Here is a 17312-nt window from a genome sequence, read left to right as displayed (position 1 = left end):
AATTGAAGGAAATAGTTATCAGCCGATCGTTAAAAATAGTTTTGTGAAGGGACGCCTGGGTGGCTCAGTTGGTTAAGTGGCTGACTTCAGCTCAGGTCACGATCTCATGGTTCGTGAGTTCAAGCCTCGCATCAGGCCCTGTGCTGATAGCTTGGAGCCTGGAGCCTGCTTTGGATTCTGTGTCTCCCTCTCTCTCTGTTCCTCCCCCACTCACACTTGGTCTCTCTCTCAAAAATAAATAAAGATTAAAAAAAATAGTTTTGTGAAGGGGTGTCTGGGTGGCTCAGTCAGTTAAGCATCCAACTCTTAGTTTCGGTTCAGGTCATGATCTCACAGTTTGTGGGTTTGAGTCTGCTTGGCATTGTCTCTCTCTCTCTCTCTCTCTCTGCCCCTCCCCTGCTCACACACTCTCTCTCTCTCTCTCTCAAAATAAATAAACTTTAAAAATCTTTAATAAAAAATAATAATTTTGTTTGATGATGGATTTCTCCTTGATTTTTGGCATATTATTTACAAAGAATTCAATGAATCGAGTAATATTGCTATTTTTAAAAAGCCACATGCTGTCATCTACCTATTTTTGTTGTTCAGAGTTTCTGAGCAGTTACCTCTGTAAAATGAAAACGGGTAGTGTTCCTGTAGGACCCTGTCTCGTAGCAGTGACACATGTGCTTCCATACTCCTTCCCTCTCAGCAGAGAATCTTGGCCCAAGGGACTTGCTCTGTAGTGGGTAATGATTAAAAGCAGTAATTGTTACTTTTGATCAATTGCCTTTTACTAATTCTAATAATGTAGAAAAAATTATGTTTACCATCATAGAAACTTTTTAAAGAAGACGGTTTATTTGAGAAGCATGATGCAGTAAAATTATTATATTAGGGCAAAACTGTGGGGGAGTTGGAGTTCCAGAGGACAAAAGGGTGAATGAGCCAAGAGTTTGATCACGTATCTTATTTAAGTGGCTGTGGTGTGTTGGATCCCCCTTAGACACAGCACAAGTAAGTCTTCCATATGGCGGCTCTCAAGCTCTATAACTTGTATGTACGGAGGCACCAGTTTTAAAACTTGTTTTTAGGGAATATGTGTGCAAGAGCAGTGCCCACCTCCGGGCTGACAGGTGGGCTAGCAGGTGGCTGGGCGTCGGTCAGGTAGGTTCGTGCTGTTGAATCTGGGCTTTTTATGGGTCCGTGAAAATCAGTATGTGGAGACACATCTATGAATGCCTGGAGATGTCATGAAAATAGACAAAGCTCTTTGGTAAAAACTGCAGTTTTCCATTAAGATGTGAATATTTCCTTATAAAATCTTGATGATACGACAGATGTCTCGGAACCCCTTCTACCCAGGTCTTTTACTTCTTAACCTTTGCCACTTCTCTGAAAGCCTGCTGTTGTATAAAAAAATATAACAAATGGAGCTCAAGGGCCTTATACCCAGTGAGTAAGTCAGGCAGAGAAAGACAGGCACAGCATGATCTCACGTTTCCGTGGACGCTGAAAACTTCAAACTGAGAGAGAATGGACAGAGGTTGCTGGGGGCTGGGCTGGGGGACGGGGAGATTATGGAACCGACCTAAAGTTATAAGGGGGATAAGTTCTGGGGGCTAATGTACAGCGTGATGAATACAGTTAGCGATTCTGTATTGTGTACCCAACAGTTCCTGAGAATAGATGTCGTACTTATGTGAGGGGAGTGGCCATCACCTTGCAGTGTTTAAGTTGTCACATCAGTACAACGGTACACCCCTGGGGTTTCACAGCGTAAGTGAAATCTTCGAACACCCTCCAGCCACGTCTCCCTCTCGTCTCCCTAGAATTTGGAAGCCCCGGTTCCCATGTAGTTTCATGCTTGCTGATACAGTGTGTATACTTTAGTATATATACGTGGTTCCTAGGGGGCTTGTGAAACTTTATATTAACGATGGCGATTGCTGTCTATGTAGCCGCCGTCCTGTGCTGTTGTGTGACTGTATCGGGATGTACCCCCCACCTCCGGTGTCTAGCAATCTGAGTTTTCGGAGCCTCGTGTGGTTTCCTGCACAGCTCTCCTTCGAGTTTCTGAGCTTCTTGGGTCTCTGGGGTTGTGATTTCCATCACGTGGGGAATGTTCCCTGACTGTTTCTTGGAGGGCTTCAAGTTCACGTACGAGGCCACCTGACATTGCCCCACAGCCTACAGATGCCCTGTTGGTCCCATGCCTTGTCCTTTTCTGTGGGTTTTGTTGGACTTCCATGGGGCTAAGATGTTCTCACATCTCGGCCGGCTGGGTGTGCGTGGCCAGGCGGCAAGGCAGAAGTCCACGTGGCCGCGGAAGCTGCCGTCTGTCATCCAGTGGTGCCCCAAGGGGGTCGGAAGGGGCCACCTCTCCTGTGCTCCTGCCCAGCCTCCCAGCTCTGTCTGGCCCTTCCCTGAGGTTGCTCCCCCCAGTGCCAGGCTGTGAGCCCCAGCCCCCGCCGGGCAGCTCCTCACAGGGGCACCCACATCACGCTCAGCAGAACACGCAGGGGTCTCCCCCTGGAGCCCAGCTGCCAGGCCCCACCCCCAATCCTCGAGCTCACTCCGCCCCAGGCCAGCATGGCCACAGTCTCATGGCTGGTTCCCTTCCTCAGAGATCAGCATCTGGAACTTGTTTCATCAGGTTGGCCTGTCTTTGTGGTTGTTCTGGGCAAGGTGGTGCACGCTTCCCACCACCCCGTCTTGACTGGAAAAGCACATCATACGTTCTTCTGGCTTTTCTAGAAGTAAGGATACGCTGGGTCACCATCAACCTCTCCTTTGCACACAGGCGTTTCCCAAGCACGTGTCCCCAGAGAAGTAGCTTCAGATTTATTGTTCATTTTGCCAATTTGCCTGTCAGACGTGCACCACTCAAGTGACCTGCTAGTTCCTGTTTCCCCGGGTCCTACTCAACAGTTATTCCTGTTGAGTCAAGCTGACCCTTGAACGAGCCAGGGGTCGGGATGCCACCTTCCGGGCAGTTGGGACTCCCAGAAATTTACCTACTGTTGACCAGAAGTCTTACCAATAACACAGTCAACTAACACATGTCTGTATATGTATTATATACTGTATTCTTACTACAGAGTCAGCTAGAGACAAGGAAACGTCATTAAGAAAATTATAAGGAAGAGAAAATCTATTCATGTTATGTACCGTATGTATCAAAATAAATCTCCATATCAGTGGACCCCAGCAGCTCAAACCCATGTTGTTCACGTGGAGGGAGTCTGCACCTCATTTTACTGATGGTTAGTGAGGTAAAGAGCTCGGCGGCTTGCGCATGTGTGTAAACCATACTGTTTGCCCGTTTTCCTCTTGGGCTTTTTTTTGGTGTTTATCTTACAGATTTCATTTCTTTTTGTATTCCAAATCCCAATTCTTGGCCAACTGTACACCTTCTCTCCATGGATTCTCTTAATTTTTGAAAACAACAATGTGTTCTATTGTTTAGAAGTTCATAGAATGTGGTTTCTCAGTCTTTAAGTCTGTGGTTTGTGCTGTTTGTGTCTGGCTTAAGAAGTCTTCCTTGTGGCGCCTGGGTGGCTCAGTCGGTCAAGCGTCCAACTCTTGATTTCAGCTCAGGTCATGAGCCCAGGGTCGTGAGATGAAGCCCTATGTCGGCCTCCGTGCTGGGCATGGACCCTGCCTGGGACTCTCTCTCCCTCTCATATGCTCATACAGCATTATGTCCGTGGCAGACACCACCCCATCCCTCCCCATCCCTATAAGTGTCAAAGCCCAGAGCTCGTCTCCCTTCTCTGCTCTGTGTAGGTACCAGCCGTCAGCCCATCCTGAATCTGACCCCTTCCCAAAGGAAATCATTTGCTTGACTGATGTACTTCCCTTACCTCTTAGGAGGAACGCCTGCCTGAGTTGCATGGGCACAAGTATTGGTGGCCCCGAGACTTCCAGAAAGGGTAAAAGAACTCTATTTGAGGTGCAGGAGGAGGGGCCAGTGATACCAAGATGGCAAAGATTGTGCAGAAAATGATCTGACCCCTCACCCACCCTCAAAACTCCATTAAAATAGCTCAACTATTGTCCACATGAAACCTGCAACAGATGTTTACAGCAGCTTTGTTCATAGTTTCCAAAATGTGGAAGCAACCACGACTCCCTGCAGTGGGTAACGGGTACACTGAGGTCAGTTCAGACCCTGCAGTGGGTGGCAGGTTTGCTGAGGTCCGTTCACACCCTGGAATATTTCATGGCCTTCAAGCCGTGAAAAGACACAGAGGAGCCTTAAATGCAGATCTAAGTGAAAGAAGGCTGAGAAATCTACAAACTGCATGATTCCAACTACATGACATTCTGGAAAAGGCAAACCAGGTAGACAGGGAAAACGTGAGTGGTTGCCAGAGGCTGGGGGCGGGGGATGGCCAGGCGGAGCACAGAGGGTTTTTGGGGCAGTGATGTGAGTACAGGGAATCCTGCATTGTCCCGACCCACAGAATGCACAACACCAGGAGTGACCCTCACGTGGACTGTGGACCCTGGGTGATGACAGTGTGTCCGTGTCGGACCTCTGACTGTAACAGATGTGCCCTCTGATGGGGGTGGGGGGTGCCCATACTGTTGGGGGAGGCAGTGTGTGTGTGCAGAGAGGTATAAGGGAAATCTCTGTACCTTTGTCAATTTTGCTCTGAACCTAAAACCTCTAAAAATGTAAAGTCTTAAGTATTTTCTTAATTACTCAGCTCTCGAGGTGCTTGGGGGTGAGTGGACAATTTGTAGAAAAGGAGGATGCCGAATTTTGCGTCCGGAATGACAGGGACAAAGGAGAGGTAGGAGCCAGGCCCAGGACTGGGGCCAGAGCAGGGAAGACAAGGTGTCCCCTCCAGGACTCGTGGGGGCTCTAGGAGGGCTCTGGGCCGACCGTACCGTGTGGTCGGGGGCCAGAGCCAAGTTTCGATCATTCTACCAGAGACAGGAAGGCGGAGCTTACAGCCTGTTACTTGTGCGGGGGCTGAAAGTCTGAAGTCTGAACACCTAATGGCCACACCTGCTGTGTGTGTCACGGAAGGAAGGAACTAAACCCGTTTTTGATGGTGGCACGTGGTGTGAGGACACTGTGACAAACGTCTCTCCTTCGGTCAGTGACGGCATTTACTTGGACGTTTCAAAGCCTGGCTGTGCTGCTGGCTCTGTTCTGAGATGCTGGGTTGGACACCCGGAACCGGCTCGGGTCAAGTGTGCAAGCTTCTGAAAGCGCGTCTCCGTTACGGACAGGCCGAGGGGCCAGGGGACCCTGTAGGGACGCCTGTACATCTGAGCTCCTGTCCCGAACACATCTTCCTCCTCATGAAGTCTGTGCTGCTCCTCGGGCACAAGACAGAGTCATGGCCCCGGGTCTCTCCTCTGGCCGGCTGCCCCTGTGTCCTGTGCTCGTTTCCCTCGTGGCTCTCTGTGTGGCCATGAGCACCGCGTTACTGGCTCCCTCCCGGGCAGAGATGAGGCTGCCGTGTGTCACAGTGTCCAGTGCCCCGCGGGAGTTGCTCAGTGACCTCAGTGTGAGCCACTCCAGGTCCGAGTAAGGAGCTAAAAGGACAGGATGACCAGGCACGTGTTGGCGACCACCCCAGAATGGGCTCCACTTGAGTCACGCGGGTCCCCGGAACTCCCCCCGACTGCACCACTGCCCCCACACTCTCTCTGCTCACACCAAGTTTATTCGGAGTTTGTTCCTGTGCGTGGTCCAGTGACAGAAATGACAGTGCAGCACGGGGACCAGGGTCCGTAGTGTCATACTGCCGTGTGCTGACAGATGGTGACCGTGCCTCTCGCAGGAACAGGGCACTGTGCGTACAGTGGTCGAGTCCGTTTGTGGTATGCGTGAACGGATACAACACGCTCTGTCAGCTGTACGCGAATCAACTGTGGCCAATGCCACCCGATGTCGGAAAGAGCATGGGAGGAGGCGAGGTGGTGGGGATGCCGTTCTGGACCACGTGTATCAAGAGCCAGCAAAAAAGGTGCTCATCCTTCGGACCAGCAGTTCATCTCCAGGACTTTGTCTGAAGGAACTCCGTGGTCAAGTGTGCAAAGTTTGTGCAACAAGGACGGTCGTAGAAGCTGTTTGTGATAGTGAAAATTTAGAGTCAATCTCCATGTGCAAAATCTAGGACAATGGTTGGGTTATAATTAAATTATAATTTGCCAAACGTGGCATATTATATAGCCGTTAAAAGATCGTGTAGATGTAAATATATCTTAATATATTTCCTCATCACGTTCTATTAACTTCTGAATGATACGATACACGTAATATACAAATGTGTAATAATGAAATGCATGTGGCAAGATCCCATTAAGGTGTGTGTGTACACAGCGTATGTGGGTTGTTTGCACACCTGGAGAAATCCCAGACTGTGCACCAAGATGTCAAGAGATTCATGTTGTAACAGTGGAAGGTATGCTATGAGGAATACTGTTTTTTCTGCTCAGTTATACTTTTACATCATTGTAAAACACAGAGGTTAGGTAATCATGGATCCTCCCTCTTTCCTGGCTGGATCTTGGGCTGTCCTGCTGCTCTGGCCAAGTGCTTGGTGTCCTGAGATCAGTGCTGACAGCAGTGGCTGGGCTTTGTGACCTGTTGGGTTTCGTGTCTCCAGTGGATGTGGTTGGGGAAGGGCCAGGGCCAGTGAGGGTCTCTTCACAGTATGCCATGTTCACAGCCCCCTTGTCTCCTGCAGGTGGAGACTCCAAGGTCCCTCCTCGAAGGCGGCTCTACACGGCGAGTTTGCCTCCTGAAGGGTATGTCCCAGCCCCCCCAGAGCCGCAGGCCAGCCCGGCCTCCGAGGACAGCTCGGGCAGCGATGATGCGGGGAAAGGATGCCCCCTCTCAGGTGAGGCGTGATTCTGCAGCTTAACTTCACCCAAATTTACCGCGACAGGGCCGGGGGAGCAGGTCACTGGACGGCTACCGAGTGGGCTGGTTTGTGTCCTGCAATCATTAAAAGTGACGTCACAAAATTCACGGCTGGAAAACAGACTTGAGGCAGGAGGAGATTTAGCTGGGACCCGACCGTGGCCGTAATCACTCGTGCTGCTATTAAACGCGTCACATGTTAATGGTAGTTGTTGTGGTTTAAGTAGAACTCTTTCCTTGATTTTCCATTTTATTCAGCATTTCTGAGATTGTATATGAATTTTGTAATGATGGAAATAACTTGCTTTGCCTCACTTTTGTGAAAGAATTGAATGTCTGTCTTGCTTTTGTGGTTGAAGGTCGCGTGAACAAAAGACATACCTGCTTTGGTGGATGTGCCGATGTTACGTTAAATCCACAAATAGAGGTTTCACCCAGACGAGTTTCAACAAGTATAAACTCAGAAACTCTACCCTACAAATGTCAAGAGAAGGTGGTTTCCTTGTACACTGATCTTTCCAAGTCCCTAATTAAAGGACTAGAAACCATAAAACCAAAAATGGGGTAGGTGAGGAATAATCTATTCATCGTTTCAAACCCTGTTGAAAATCTTTGGAATGCGATTAGTAGATAAAGGGATTATTTCATTAGGAAATTTAACTGTGTTCTTACGAGGATGAATTACTTTGGGGAGCACACTTCACCGCGTGCTCAGTCTATTCAGTAAAAACCATGTGTCCCGTGCCGCTGTGCTCAGTCAGTTCTGGTTCCCCCACAGCCGCACACAGTCGGCCCTGCCGAGGAGGCCAGCACGGGCTGGGCCACGTGAGGGACCCCAGTGCCAGAGGCTTGAGTCTGTCCTGTGACCGGTAGGCTCCGCGCTGTAGGGACGCCCTCCTAGGAAGTCAGGGTGTTCGCACGAGGTGGCCCTGTGGTGCCGCCCTGACAGCTGTGCACTGATGAGAGCCAAAGAGAAAAGACCAGGGACACTGAGGACCTGGGATGCATTCCTTTTAGCTCCACGGTCACCTCAGAGTTCAACGCAAATTGTGTACCGTTGACTGAAGCGTTATCACAGGGCATGTCTCTGTGAGGTGTTCGTCAGGAAAATTTGTCAGTTTGTCTCTTCCTCTGTTACCTGTTGTGGGCGTGGCCATTGTGGAGAGAACCTTCCGTGGGTCTTCCTTTCCCCGGGAAGGGAGTGATGATGTGGGGGATGGTACTTGGCCCATCACCCACCAAGGAGAGAATGGACAGGTCTGTACCCGAGATCAGTTCTGTCCACGTTGCTCTGTCCACTGAGACTCGCCCTCACCTTACGTCTGGGCTCCCATCGACTTGGGCCCCGATGCTGTGTGGCCGGCCGTCTGCCACTCGGGTCTGCAGTTCCTCACCGGCTCCACCCACCTCCATGGGGACCACGGCTTGGCTTTAAGAGGCGGCTCTTTCTAGAGGCCCTGTGAGTCCAGGGTCCTATGTCCACTTTTCCAGAAGAGCTTTGAATACAGATCCAGGCCTGGGAAGTCCTTATCTTTCACTTGTGAACACTTGTAACTGACGTCTAAATGTTTCCAACTACTTTGTTTACTCCCTGTTCCTTGTCAGCCCAGGAAGCAGGGTGTTGGAGGTGATAAAGTTGGAGAAGGCCTCCCACCAGTGGTCTCTGGAATGAAAGGCCGTACAGTGCTGTGCGGTGGGCGTGTGGGCTGGGGTCTCGCCGAGGCCCGGGGCCCACGCTGCTGCACAGCCACACCTAGCTCCCTGTGGGGCCAGAGGAGGCGCCAGGCAGGGGTGTGCAAACCTGGAAGCTGGGAGGAATCCTGAATCTTTTCATTTGTGATTTTAAGCAAAGAGAACATGAGAACTGAGATTGGAAAAAGAAGAAAAAGTCAAATCGTTACTGTTTTTCAAAGAACCACTTTAGACCATTGACTTCCATTGTGAATACCCAGGACCAGGACCCCCTTGCATGTGAGTCACTTCAGTACCTTCTACAGCTTTAGATAAAAAGAAATCCGTGCTCCCTGTGCTCCTTACTGCCTTAGACACCCCAGCTCTTCCCATCTTGCTCACACAGTGCTGCATGCTGTTCTCAAGAAGCTGGTAAATGTGTCCATTACCCCTGGAGCATCCCGCCGTGTCCCGTTACCCCTGGAGCAGCCCGCCGTGTCCCGTTACCCCTGGAGCGGCCCACCGTGTCCAGTACTTGTGGAGTGGCCCGCTGTCCTGTTCTTGGTTGTTTGTGTCGCTGTCCCAATGCTGAGGACACCTTCCCCAGCCTCAGGACAGCTGGGGCCTCAGGGGAAAGGGCCCCAGGTCTGCAGCACCACGTCCTGTGCGAGGGATCCTTCTGTCCTCTGGACTCACTTCCCTCACCTGCCTCATGGCGGTAACAGCCCGGACTTGTGTGCCAGTTAAAGTGGGTTTACTGCAAAATTGCGCCAACATAAGCACAGCCAGCTTTTGTTCCCCGAGACACCAGAGCCCGGACTTGAGTCTTTAGTCAACGTTGGGAGGTGAGGGCAGTAATTATTTATAGAAACAGCCCGTGAGGAAAGTCTGCTCTCCAAGTTTATAATCACCAGTGGTTTTGGCCATATGGACGTGGTTTTGTTCAGGTGAATTTGCAAAGTCATTAACATTAAGTCTTCTGATCATTATTCTAATAACATGCACGAAAGGAAACACTGACCTCGTGGCTTTTGGAAGCAGGAGCTAACTGCACGGTTCCCTGCAGACTCACTGTGAGCCAGGCATCTGTCCCTTCCGTGTATTGGCAGGTGGCTTCAGACTTGTCGCCTGTGTCTGGGCTGAGGGAAGCCCCACCCCTGGCTTCCTTGAGGCCTCCGAGGGCGTCACTGTAGCACGCAGCCCAGCGCCCCACCTTGTTTGACTACCAAGTGCAGTTTTTACCAAATGCAGATGGAGGCAAGGGGGAGGCCTAGGAAGGCACTTGGCCAAAACCTGCTGACCAGGGGCCACGTCCCACCTGCTTGAGGGTGTGTCAGGTGGCTGGGAGGGGCAGTGGAGGTGGGGTCGATCTGCTGACGACCTAAGCACCCTCACCAGACGTGAGGTAGAACGAGCTGCCAGCCCCTGGAAGGCTTTCGTGCATCCTTGGGCCCCTGAGAGGCTGGAGCTCTTGTGTGCGCTCGTGCTGTGTTCCTCTGGTGTCTTACCAACGCACCTGATGCTCTGGGTCCCTCCTCAGTGAAGTGAGCCAGCACAAACCTGATGAATGTTTGGTCATGGGCCCCGTGGCACAAGATGTCAGAGTATTATTTTGAAATCATGTGCTGATGCACTCAGTTCACCTCTTCAGCCACGTTTGTTCTGTTTGCCCTTAATTTTCTTAAAGTAGAGCCACTGACTTTCCAGCCATCATTGGCATATACTCATAAGAAATTTGGATTAGAGAAATATGTAGATTTCTACTTTAGCTTCAAGTGAATGCATTGCAGTAATAGAATGAATTGTAAATACTTTTATTACATATTGATTAATAGTTATTCAACTAATAAACGTTCTAGAAGGAGACCCTGAGAAAAGAAGGTAGGACATTATTTCAGACAAGGACGTCTGTTCTCACACCACATGTACTCAACACAGCATGGGAAGTCCTGGCCAGATCAGTCGGGCAAGAGGAAGGAATAGAAGACATCCAGATTGGCAAGGAAGAAGCGAAACTCACTATTTGCAGATGACATGATATTACATAGAAGAAATCCTAAAGGCTCCACAAAAAAATTGTTGGAACTGATAAATTCAGTAAGGATGTAGGATACATAGTCAGTATACAGAAATAAGTTTCGTTTCTATACATGGACGACAAACTGTTAGAAGTAGTCAGGGAAACAGTCCCATGTACACCTGCATCAAACAGAATAAAATATCTGGGAATAAACTTAACCAAGGAAGTGAAAGACCTGATAAAACACTGATGAAAGAAACTAAAGACAAATGGAGAGACCTCCACGCTCATGGGCTGGAAGATTAGCATTGTTAAAGCGTCCGTACTGCCCAAAGCAGTCCGCAGAGTCAGTGTCAACCCTATCAAATTACCGATGGCATTTTTCAAAGAAATAGAACAAACGATCCTAAAATCCATATGCAACACAAAATACCCTGAAGAGCCAAAGCAATGTTGAGAAAGAAGAACAAAGCTAGAAGCAACACAATCTCAAGTTTCAAGTTATATTACAAAGCTGTGATAGTCGAGTCAGTGTGGTACTGCCACAAAACAGACACGTAGATCAGTGGAACGGAACAAAGAGCCCAGAAATCAACCAGCTATATGGTCAGTGAATCTGCAACAAGAGAGGCAAGAATATACAAATGGGGAACAGACAATCTCTTCAACAGATGGTGTTGGGAAAACTGGACCCCTTTCTTACACCATACGCAAAAATAAATTCAAAATGGATTAAAGACCTAAATATGAGATCTGAAACCATGAAAATGCTAGAAGAAAACATAGGGGGAAAGCTCTTTGACATAGTTCTTGTCAGTGATTTTTTGGATTTGACACCAAAAGCAGAGTCAATAAAAGCAAAACATAAACTATCTGGACTATAGCAAGATAAGAACCTTCTGCACAGTTAAGGAAACCACTAACAAAACAAAAAGGCAGCCGAGGGAATGGGAAAAATATTTGCAAAGCCTATGTCCAATAAGGGGTTAATATCCCAAATATATAAAGAATTTATGCAACAGTAGCCCAGAAACAAAAAAAATCTGATTAAAAAATGGGCAGAAGACATGAATAGACATTTAGACACTTTTGCAAAGAAGGCCTCCAGATGCAACGGACCCATGACAAGATGCTCAGCATCACTCCTCATCAGGAAAACACAAATCAAAGCCACAAGGAGATCCCACCTCACACCTGTCAGAGTGGCTACGGTTAACAACTCAGGGAACAACAGAGGTCGGCCAGGGTGCGGAGAAAGGGGAGGCTTCTTGCTGATGGTGGGAATGCAAACTGGTGCGGCCGCTCTGGAGAGCAGTGTGGAGGCTCCTCACACAATTCGAAGAGCCATGTACGACCCAGCAATTCCACTTGTGGGCACAGAACCTCAGGGAGTGGAAACAAGATCACCGAGAGAAACCCGTCCCCGTGTTCACTGCGGGTGGTTCCCAAAAGCAACACGTGGAAACAACCCCTCGTGTCTATGGAAGGCTGGGTGGATGAAGTCGCCATCGTGTGAACGTACACTAGATGTTGATCAGCAGCAGAAAGAAGGACATCCTGCCATTTGTGACCACATGCATGGACGTGGAGGTGAGTGAGCCACGTCTGAGGGAGAAGTGAAATCCCGCATGGCATCCCTTATGTGTGGAACCTAAACAAACAAAAGGCTAAGTCCTAGAAAGAGAGCACCCGGGAGGGGTTGGGAGAAATGGGACAGGCGGGTAATGGGCACAGATTGCTGCTCTGACAGGAGAGGAGTCCGGGCTGTTTGAGAAGAGGATGGTCGCACCCTATGCGGCAGGCAAGGACAGACACAGGACGTGCAGTGACGTTGAGCAGGACCACGTGAGTCCCATCAGAAGCCCAAGCACCGGCCCCACCAGTGCATGCCGAAGTTTCCGGAGGACAGCCGTGCCTCTGGGCCACGCCTCTGGGCGACGCCCCTGGGCCACGCCTCTGGGCCACGCCGGGTGTCCGGGCTGAGGCATCCTCACCAGCACCCACAGCCTCTACCACGCGGGCTTGCGGAGTTCTCCATGCACGAGGTCACAAGTCCACGGCCAAAAGGAGGGTTTGTGCTGCGCTCCCGGTCAGGGCCTTGCACGGGCACCGTCTCCCTCGGGGCCGGGATCCCAGGCCTGTCTGTGCACGGAGCTTCGATAGTGGCAGCAGGCGAAGGTGGGGTGTTTGGCCGCCAGTGCGGGAGATGCCAGGAAGAGGGACGTGCGGGGGTCTGAGGCCCGAGTTCTCCAGCGCTCTCAGCCACCTGACCGGCCTCCTGACCGTGGGGGTCACGTTTCTCTCGTCTGTGTAATGAGGGGTTTGAACTAGACGGTTCTCTGAAGACTCTGCCACTTTGAAACATTAGTGCACTTTTATTTCCTTGAATTGACTGTCCTGTAAAGTAATAACAGATAAAGAGTAGCCATGGAAATACTTTTAACTCTGAAGCAGCGTCTTGGAGCCACCAGTGAGGGGGTGTGCCAGCATAACACGCGATACCGGTGGACGGGGGGCAAACTGTTCAGCAGACAGTGTGTTCTGGGGAGACCAGCATCAGCCAGACGGACAGCATGACGTCGGAGAGCAGGGAGCGAAGGAAACACGAGGCAGCACCGGGCTGAGCCCCGTGGGGCCACCCTTCACTCAGCACTCGGTCCCTGTAGACTGACAGCTGGTCCCCGGCCCAGCTGTGGACGGCAGGGTCCCCACCCCACTGCCTAGCCTGTCCGCGCACTGCAGATGGTGCTGAGCACTGTCGAGAGGTTTCCTGAGGCTTCAGGGAAGTGAGGTGCAGACAGACCACGTTCTCCCGGGTGGCGACCTGTGACCTTCCTGCAGCACCAGCCGCCAGGTCACTGCACTCTCCCATGTCTACACGGACACAAATTTGGTTTTACGTGGGACTTCACAAATCCTTCCTAAGAGCAGTTGCCACCTTCTTCTAAATTATTCAGGAGATAGGGAATGAACAGTAAACGGGGACAAATGTGTGTGGTTATTGCAGACTTCAGCTCAGGTCATAATCTCGCAGGCCGTGAGTTCAAGCCCTATGTCAGGCTCACTGCTGTCGGCACAGAGCCTGCTTCAGACCCTCTGCCCCTCTCTCTCTGCCCCTCCTCCACTTACACTTTCTCAGAAATAAAGAAAAGGTTAAAGAAAAGTGGTCTTTTGGAATTAAGGATTTCCATAGCTCTGCCGTGCCTTGAAACAACGAGGCAGCACGAGAACCCCATGAATTCTGAACGGAGGTCCCATTATATTCCCACGCCTGTCCACTCTCAATCTCAGCATCCTCGGACCCTCAGGAAACACAAGTTTGCCCCAAACGGGGGCTTGTGAAGGAGCAGGTGGCCGCAGAAGAGCCAGTGATGGCCCCACCCCCAGCTGCGAGGAGGACAGCGTGGAGACGCCCCACCCCCTTCCCCCCGGGGTGCTCTCGTCCGTCTTTGGGTGGCGTCTCTGAGAGTGTCCCAGCCATCTGGACCCTGAGACGCACTAGCTGGTAACCCAAGGAACCCCATTAGTAAGAAGTTAAGGAGACCCAGATCTCCTCCCAAATCCACCCTAATCACTCTGATGGAGAGAGAGAAACCCTGGATAAGAGAGCGCCTTCCTGGTGTGGGATCAAAGTGGACCGCAGGCCACGATACTTCGGGCTCCAAAAGACAGTGGATTCATAAGAGAGATCACGGCTTTTGCTTTTGACTTTGAGGGCGCAAGGAGATCTGGCCTCCCCAGTCTCCTTGCTTCCTCCTTGAGACAGGATCTGAAACACGAACTGTTTGCTGAGAACCTAGAACATCAGACACGGAGAGACAAGCATGGCCGAAACACAACCCTCTCGCGTGTAGGGCCCTCGGCCTAGTAAGTGGCGTAGAGCCTGTGACAAGTTTTAGCCTCACTTGCCGATGTTGTTAGTGGGAGGAGAGCCCTGGGGTCACAGGTTTGAGCCTGGACTCAGCAGTAAGAGAAGGCTGGCTCATAAGCAGGAAATAAGTTAGTTTTGGGCACAGGGAATGAAGAGCCATGAAAAGGCCTGGTATGTTGATGTGAAAACTGTTGTAAAGGGTCAAATTTATCATTTCACCATTTTTTTTCATTGTACTTTACTCAGAGCTCTGCACATAATGCAGCCAGCAGCTACATTCTGTCCTTCTCGGAAAAATGATGACGTTCATTTACGTGTAGTCATTGCCCAGTGGACACAGGCCACAGGTTATTCTGGAACTGCTGACACTTAAAACGATGCTTATATCGCTTACGTTGCCTGCATATCAGATCTAATTACTAACGTGCATGACTCTTTTTCAAGAGAAGTGAACCGTGTCTGGGTCGTATGAAATTTGCGAGCTAAGTTGCGTCAAGACGTTACCCTTAGGAAGCAAACAGGATATGTTTCCTTGGGCGAAACCATCCCTGAGCCCGGCAGCCGTGCTGGGTGTAAGCGGTCAGCTGACAACATGGTGTGGGCTAGTTCAGTCTCCCCGCAGGGACCGCTGTCTGTCATCTGTAAAATGGCCACAAGACGCGACACAACACCCGGCCTCCACGGGCTGCCGGGGCAGAGAGTCCTGTTGGCTTCAGGGAACGAGGCGGGAGAAGGATGCGTGTCCTGGGAGCAAAGTCCTCACGCGTGGTACCTCATGACCAGCCGGCCCCCTGGAAGCTTCTGTCTTCAGAGAACAGGTTCACACGAGGGCTGAGACCAGGCACTGAGCGAGTCTGCGGACGTGTGTTCAGAAGCCGCCGGTGCGGAGTCTGGGGGACAAGGATGGACGGTGACCCTGTGTGAGGGGCTGAGTCGGGAGAGGGTTGGTATGTCCACACGGGCCCTTCCACACCCAGTGCCCTGTGTGGACGCACGCAGGCTGTCAGTGCACACCCGGGCTCTGGCCTGGAGCCCGCTGGCCCTGGAGCCCCGGCTGAGTGTCCTGGGGGTGCAAGGCAGGTGCCCAGTGAGCCCACAGCTTGCAGCCCGGCGGAACCTGTGGCAGGGACCACGTGCCCGGCACACGCCTGCCTGCTCGGCCTGTGACTCCCCCCCCTGCCCCGCCCTGTTCTGTTCTTGGAGAATATATTCAGTCCATGTAAACCTTTTATCACTTTGTATTTATTGAAAATCGAGGTGTCTTTTCCTTATTTATGTTTTCATCACTTTCCTGACTTCCCATTCTTTAAAAATCCCCTTCACCTAATTGTAACTTCAGTGTATCGTGTTGGTTTCAACCTTTTATTTAAGGGATGTAGCATTTTGTTGCCGTGTATTAAACCATTTATTTTATTACTTTGAAATTTTCACCATTTTATTGGTCATTTTATTGAAAGTTATCATAGGGAACTAATGTGAATTGTTTAGAGAAGAATGTATCCGAATCTTTTTGTGGGTGAGGCCATCCGTCCACTAAGCACCTGTTCCTCAGTTTTCAAGACCCAGTAAATGGACATGAAAAGTAGTTTCATTTTCTGAAAACATAGAATTTAAGCCTCTTGGAAACTAACCTAGAAAATTTGGAGATCTTCTCAGTGTCAAAACCTGATTCAGGAAAGAACACAGGAAGTAATGAGGCTGAAGATTATCAAATGTGTATGTTGACCACGTGTTTGTTACATTCTTGCAAAGTCGATACTTATATAGTGGCAACAGATGAGAACATCCTTGCTTATCAGAGCAAAGTTCGTCAGCTGGCCATAGGCATACAGACTTACAGTCATGAAATATTTATTATCTGGACTGGTGTTTTAGCCAGCCGCCCTTTGTGAGACATGCAGGTCTCGTGCGTTCTTTCAATTTTATTTGGAATTAAAAGCTAAATTATACATTGGGACCCAATGGAAGCTCAGGCAGAACTCTGCCCTGTTCCTGCTGTCACGGCTGCTTCCCCCACTACCACCCCCCCCCCCCCCCCCCCCGCTTTGGAAGTTTCTGCTCTAGATACCCAGAACCAATACAACAGAGAGAGAGAATCCGTTTTTAAAGTTACAGGGAACTCTTACAGTCCCCTTTGCCCAAGATGCCTGCTGGGCTGTGAACCCGTCCCTCCCTGGCTCTCCCAGCATTCCCCTCCCACACCCCCCTTTCTCACCTGGCTGGGCGTGTACAACCGGCACAGATTACTACCCAATACTGTCCTGAGTTTTAGGCACCCAGACTATGAAAGTGACCGGAAGCCGCTCATACCTCTATATCTTCACAATGACTTTGATGTAAACGGGGTCGTTCAGCACTAACTATAAGCTCACTGCTTTGCACTTAGCGCTTAGGGACATTGATCGCTGAAGGGTAATTATCACAAGTGTTTGTAGCCTTAGCTTTGAGTCTAGAATAAAAGTCACATTTCCTTTACAATATTTAGCCCTTTACAAGCATTTAGCCCGATGCAACATGATACGCTGTGAGAATTGGAATAATCTGGAGACTATGGCTGTTTTTAGTATCTAACTATTTCTATTACAGCAGTTCATCAGGATGTTGGTACCAAATAGTAGCTGCAAGAATTCGGACAAATTGTGATTATTTTTAAAATTAGCATGTCTGAAAGGTATGTTTTGGGGATGGCAGCTTTTCAAAATTAGTGTGCTTCTCAGAGTATAAATAGTCAAGCCACTGGTTCCCTAATGTAAATGTTCCTATAGCTTATATTGTGGGTGAGGGTTTGAAGAAGGCAAGATGGTAGGCATGTAGTGGGCCCATGAAGATGGAACGTTCTAGAATCCATGGAGCAGCACGTTTGGAGAAAGTCACTTCAA

General features: G+C 50.0%; 1 protein-coding gene across 1 annotated transcript in view; it reads left to right on the top strand.

Annotated features, from left to right (window-relative positions):
• ERICH1 (glutamate rich 1) overlaps positions 1 to 17312 on the top strand; it is a 51649-nt gene that overhangs the window by 20070 nt on the left and 14267 nt on the right. Inside the window, exon 3 of the mRNA XM_019427996.2 lies at positions 6696 to 6848. Coding sequence (XP_019283541.2) covers positions 6696 to 6848 — 153 coding nt within the window. The remainder of the gene's footprint in view (positions 1 to 6695; positions 6849 to 17312) is intronic.

The sequence above is a fragment of the Panthera pardus genome, unplaced genomic scaffold (assembly GCF_024362965.1).
Source record: "Panthera pardus isolate Hobbes unplaced genomic scaffold, ASM2436296v1 HiC_scaffold_13, whole genome shotgun sequence".
Lineage (NCBI taxonomy): Eukaryota > Metazoa > Chordata > Mammalia > Carnivora > Felidae > Panthera > Panthera pardus.
This window is presented reverse-complemented; position numbering and strand designations above follow the sequence as displayed.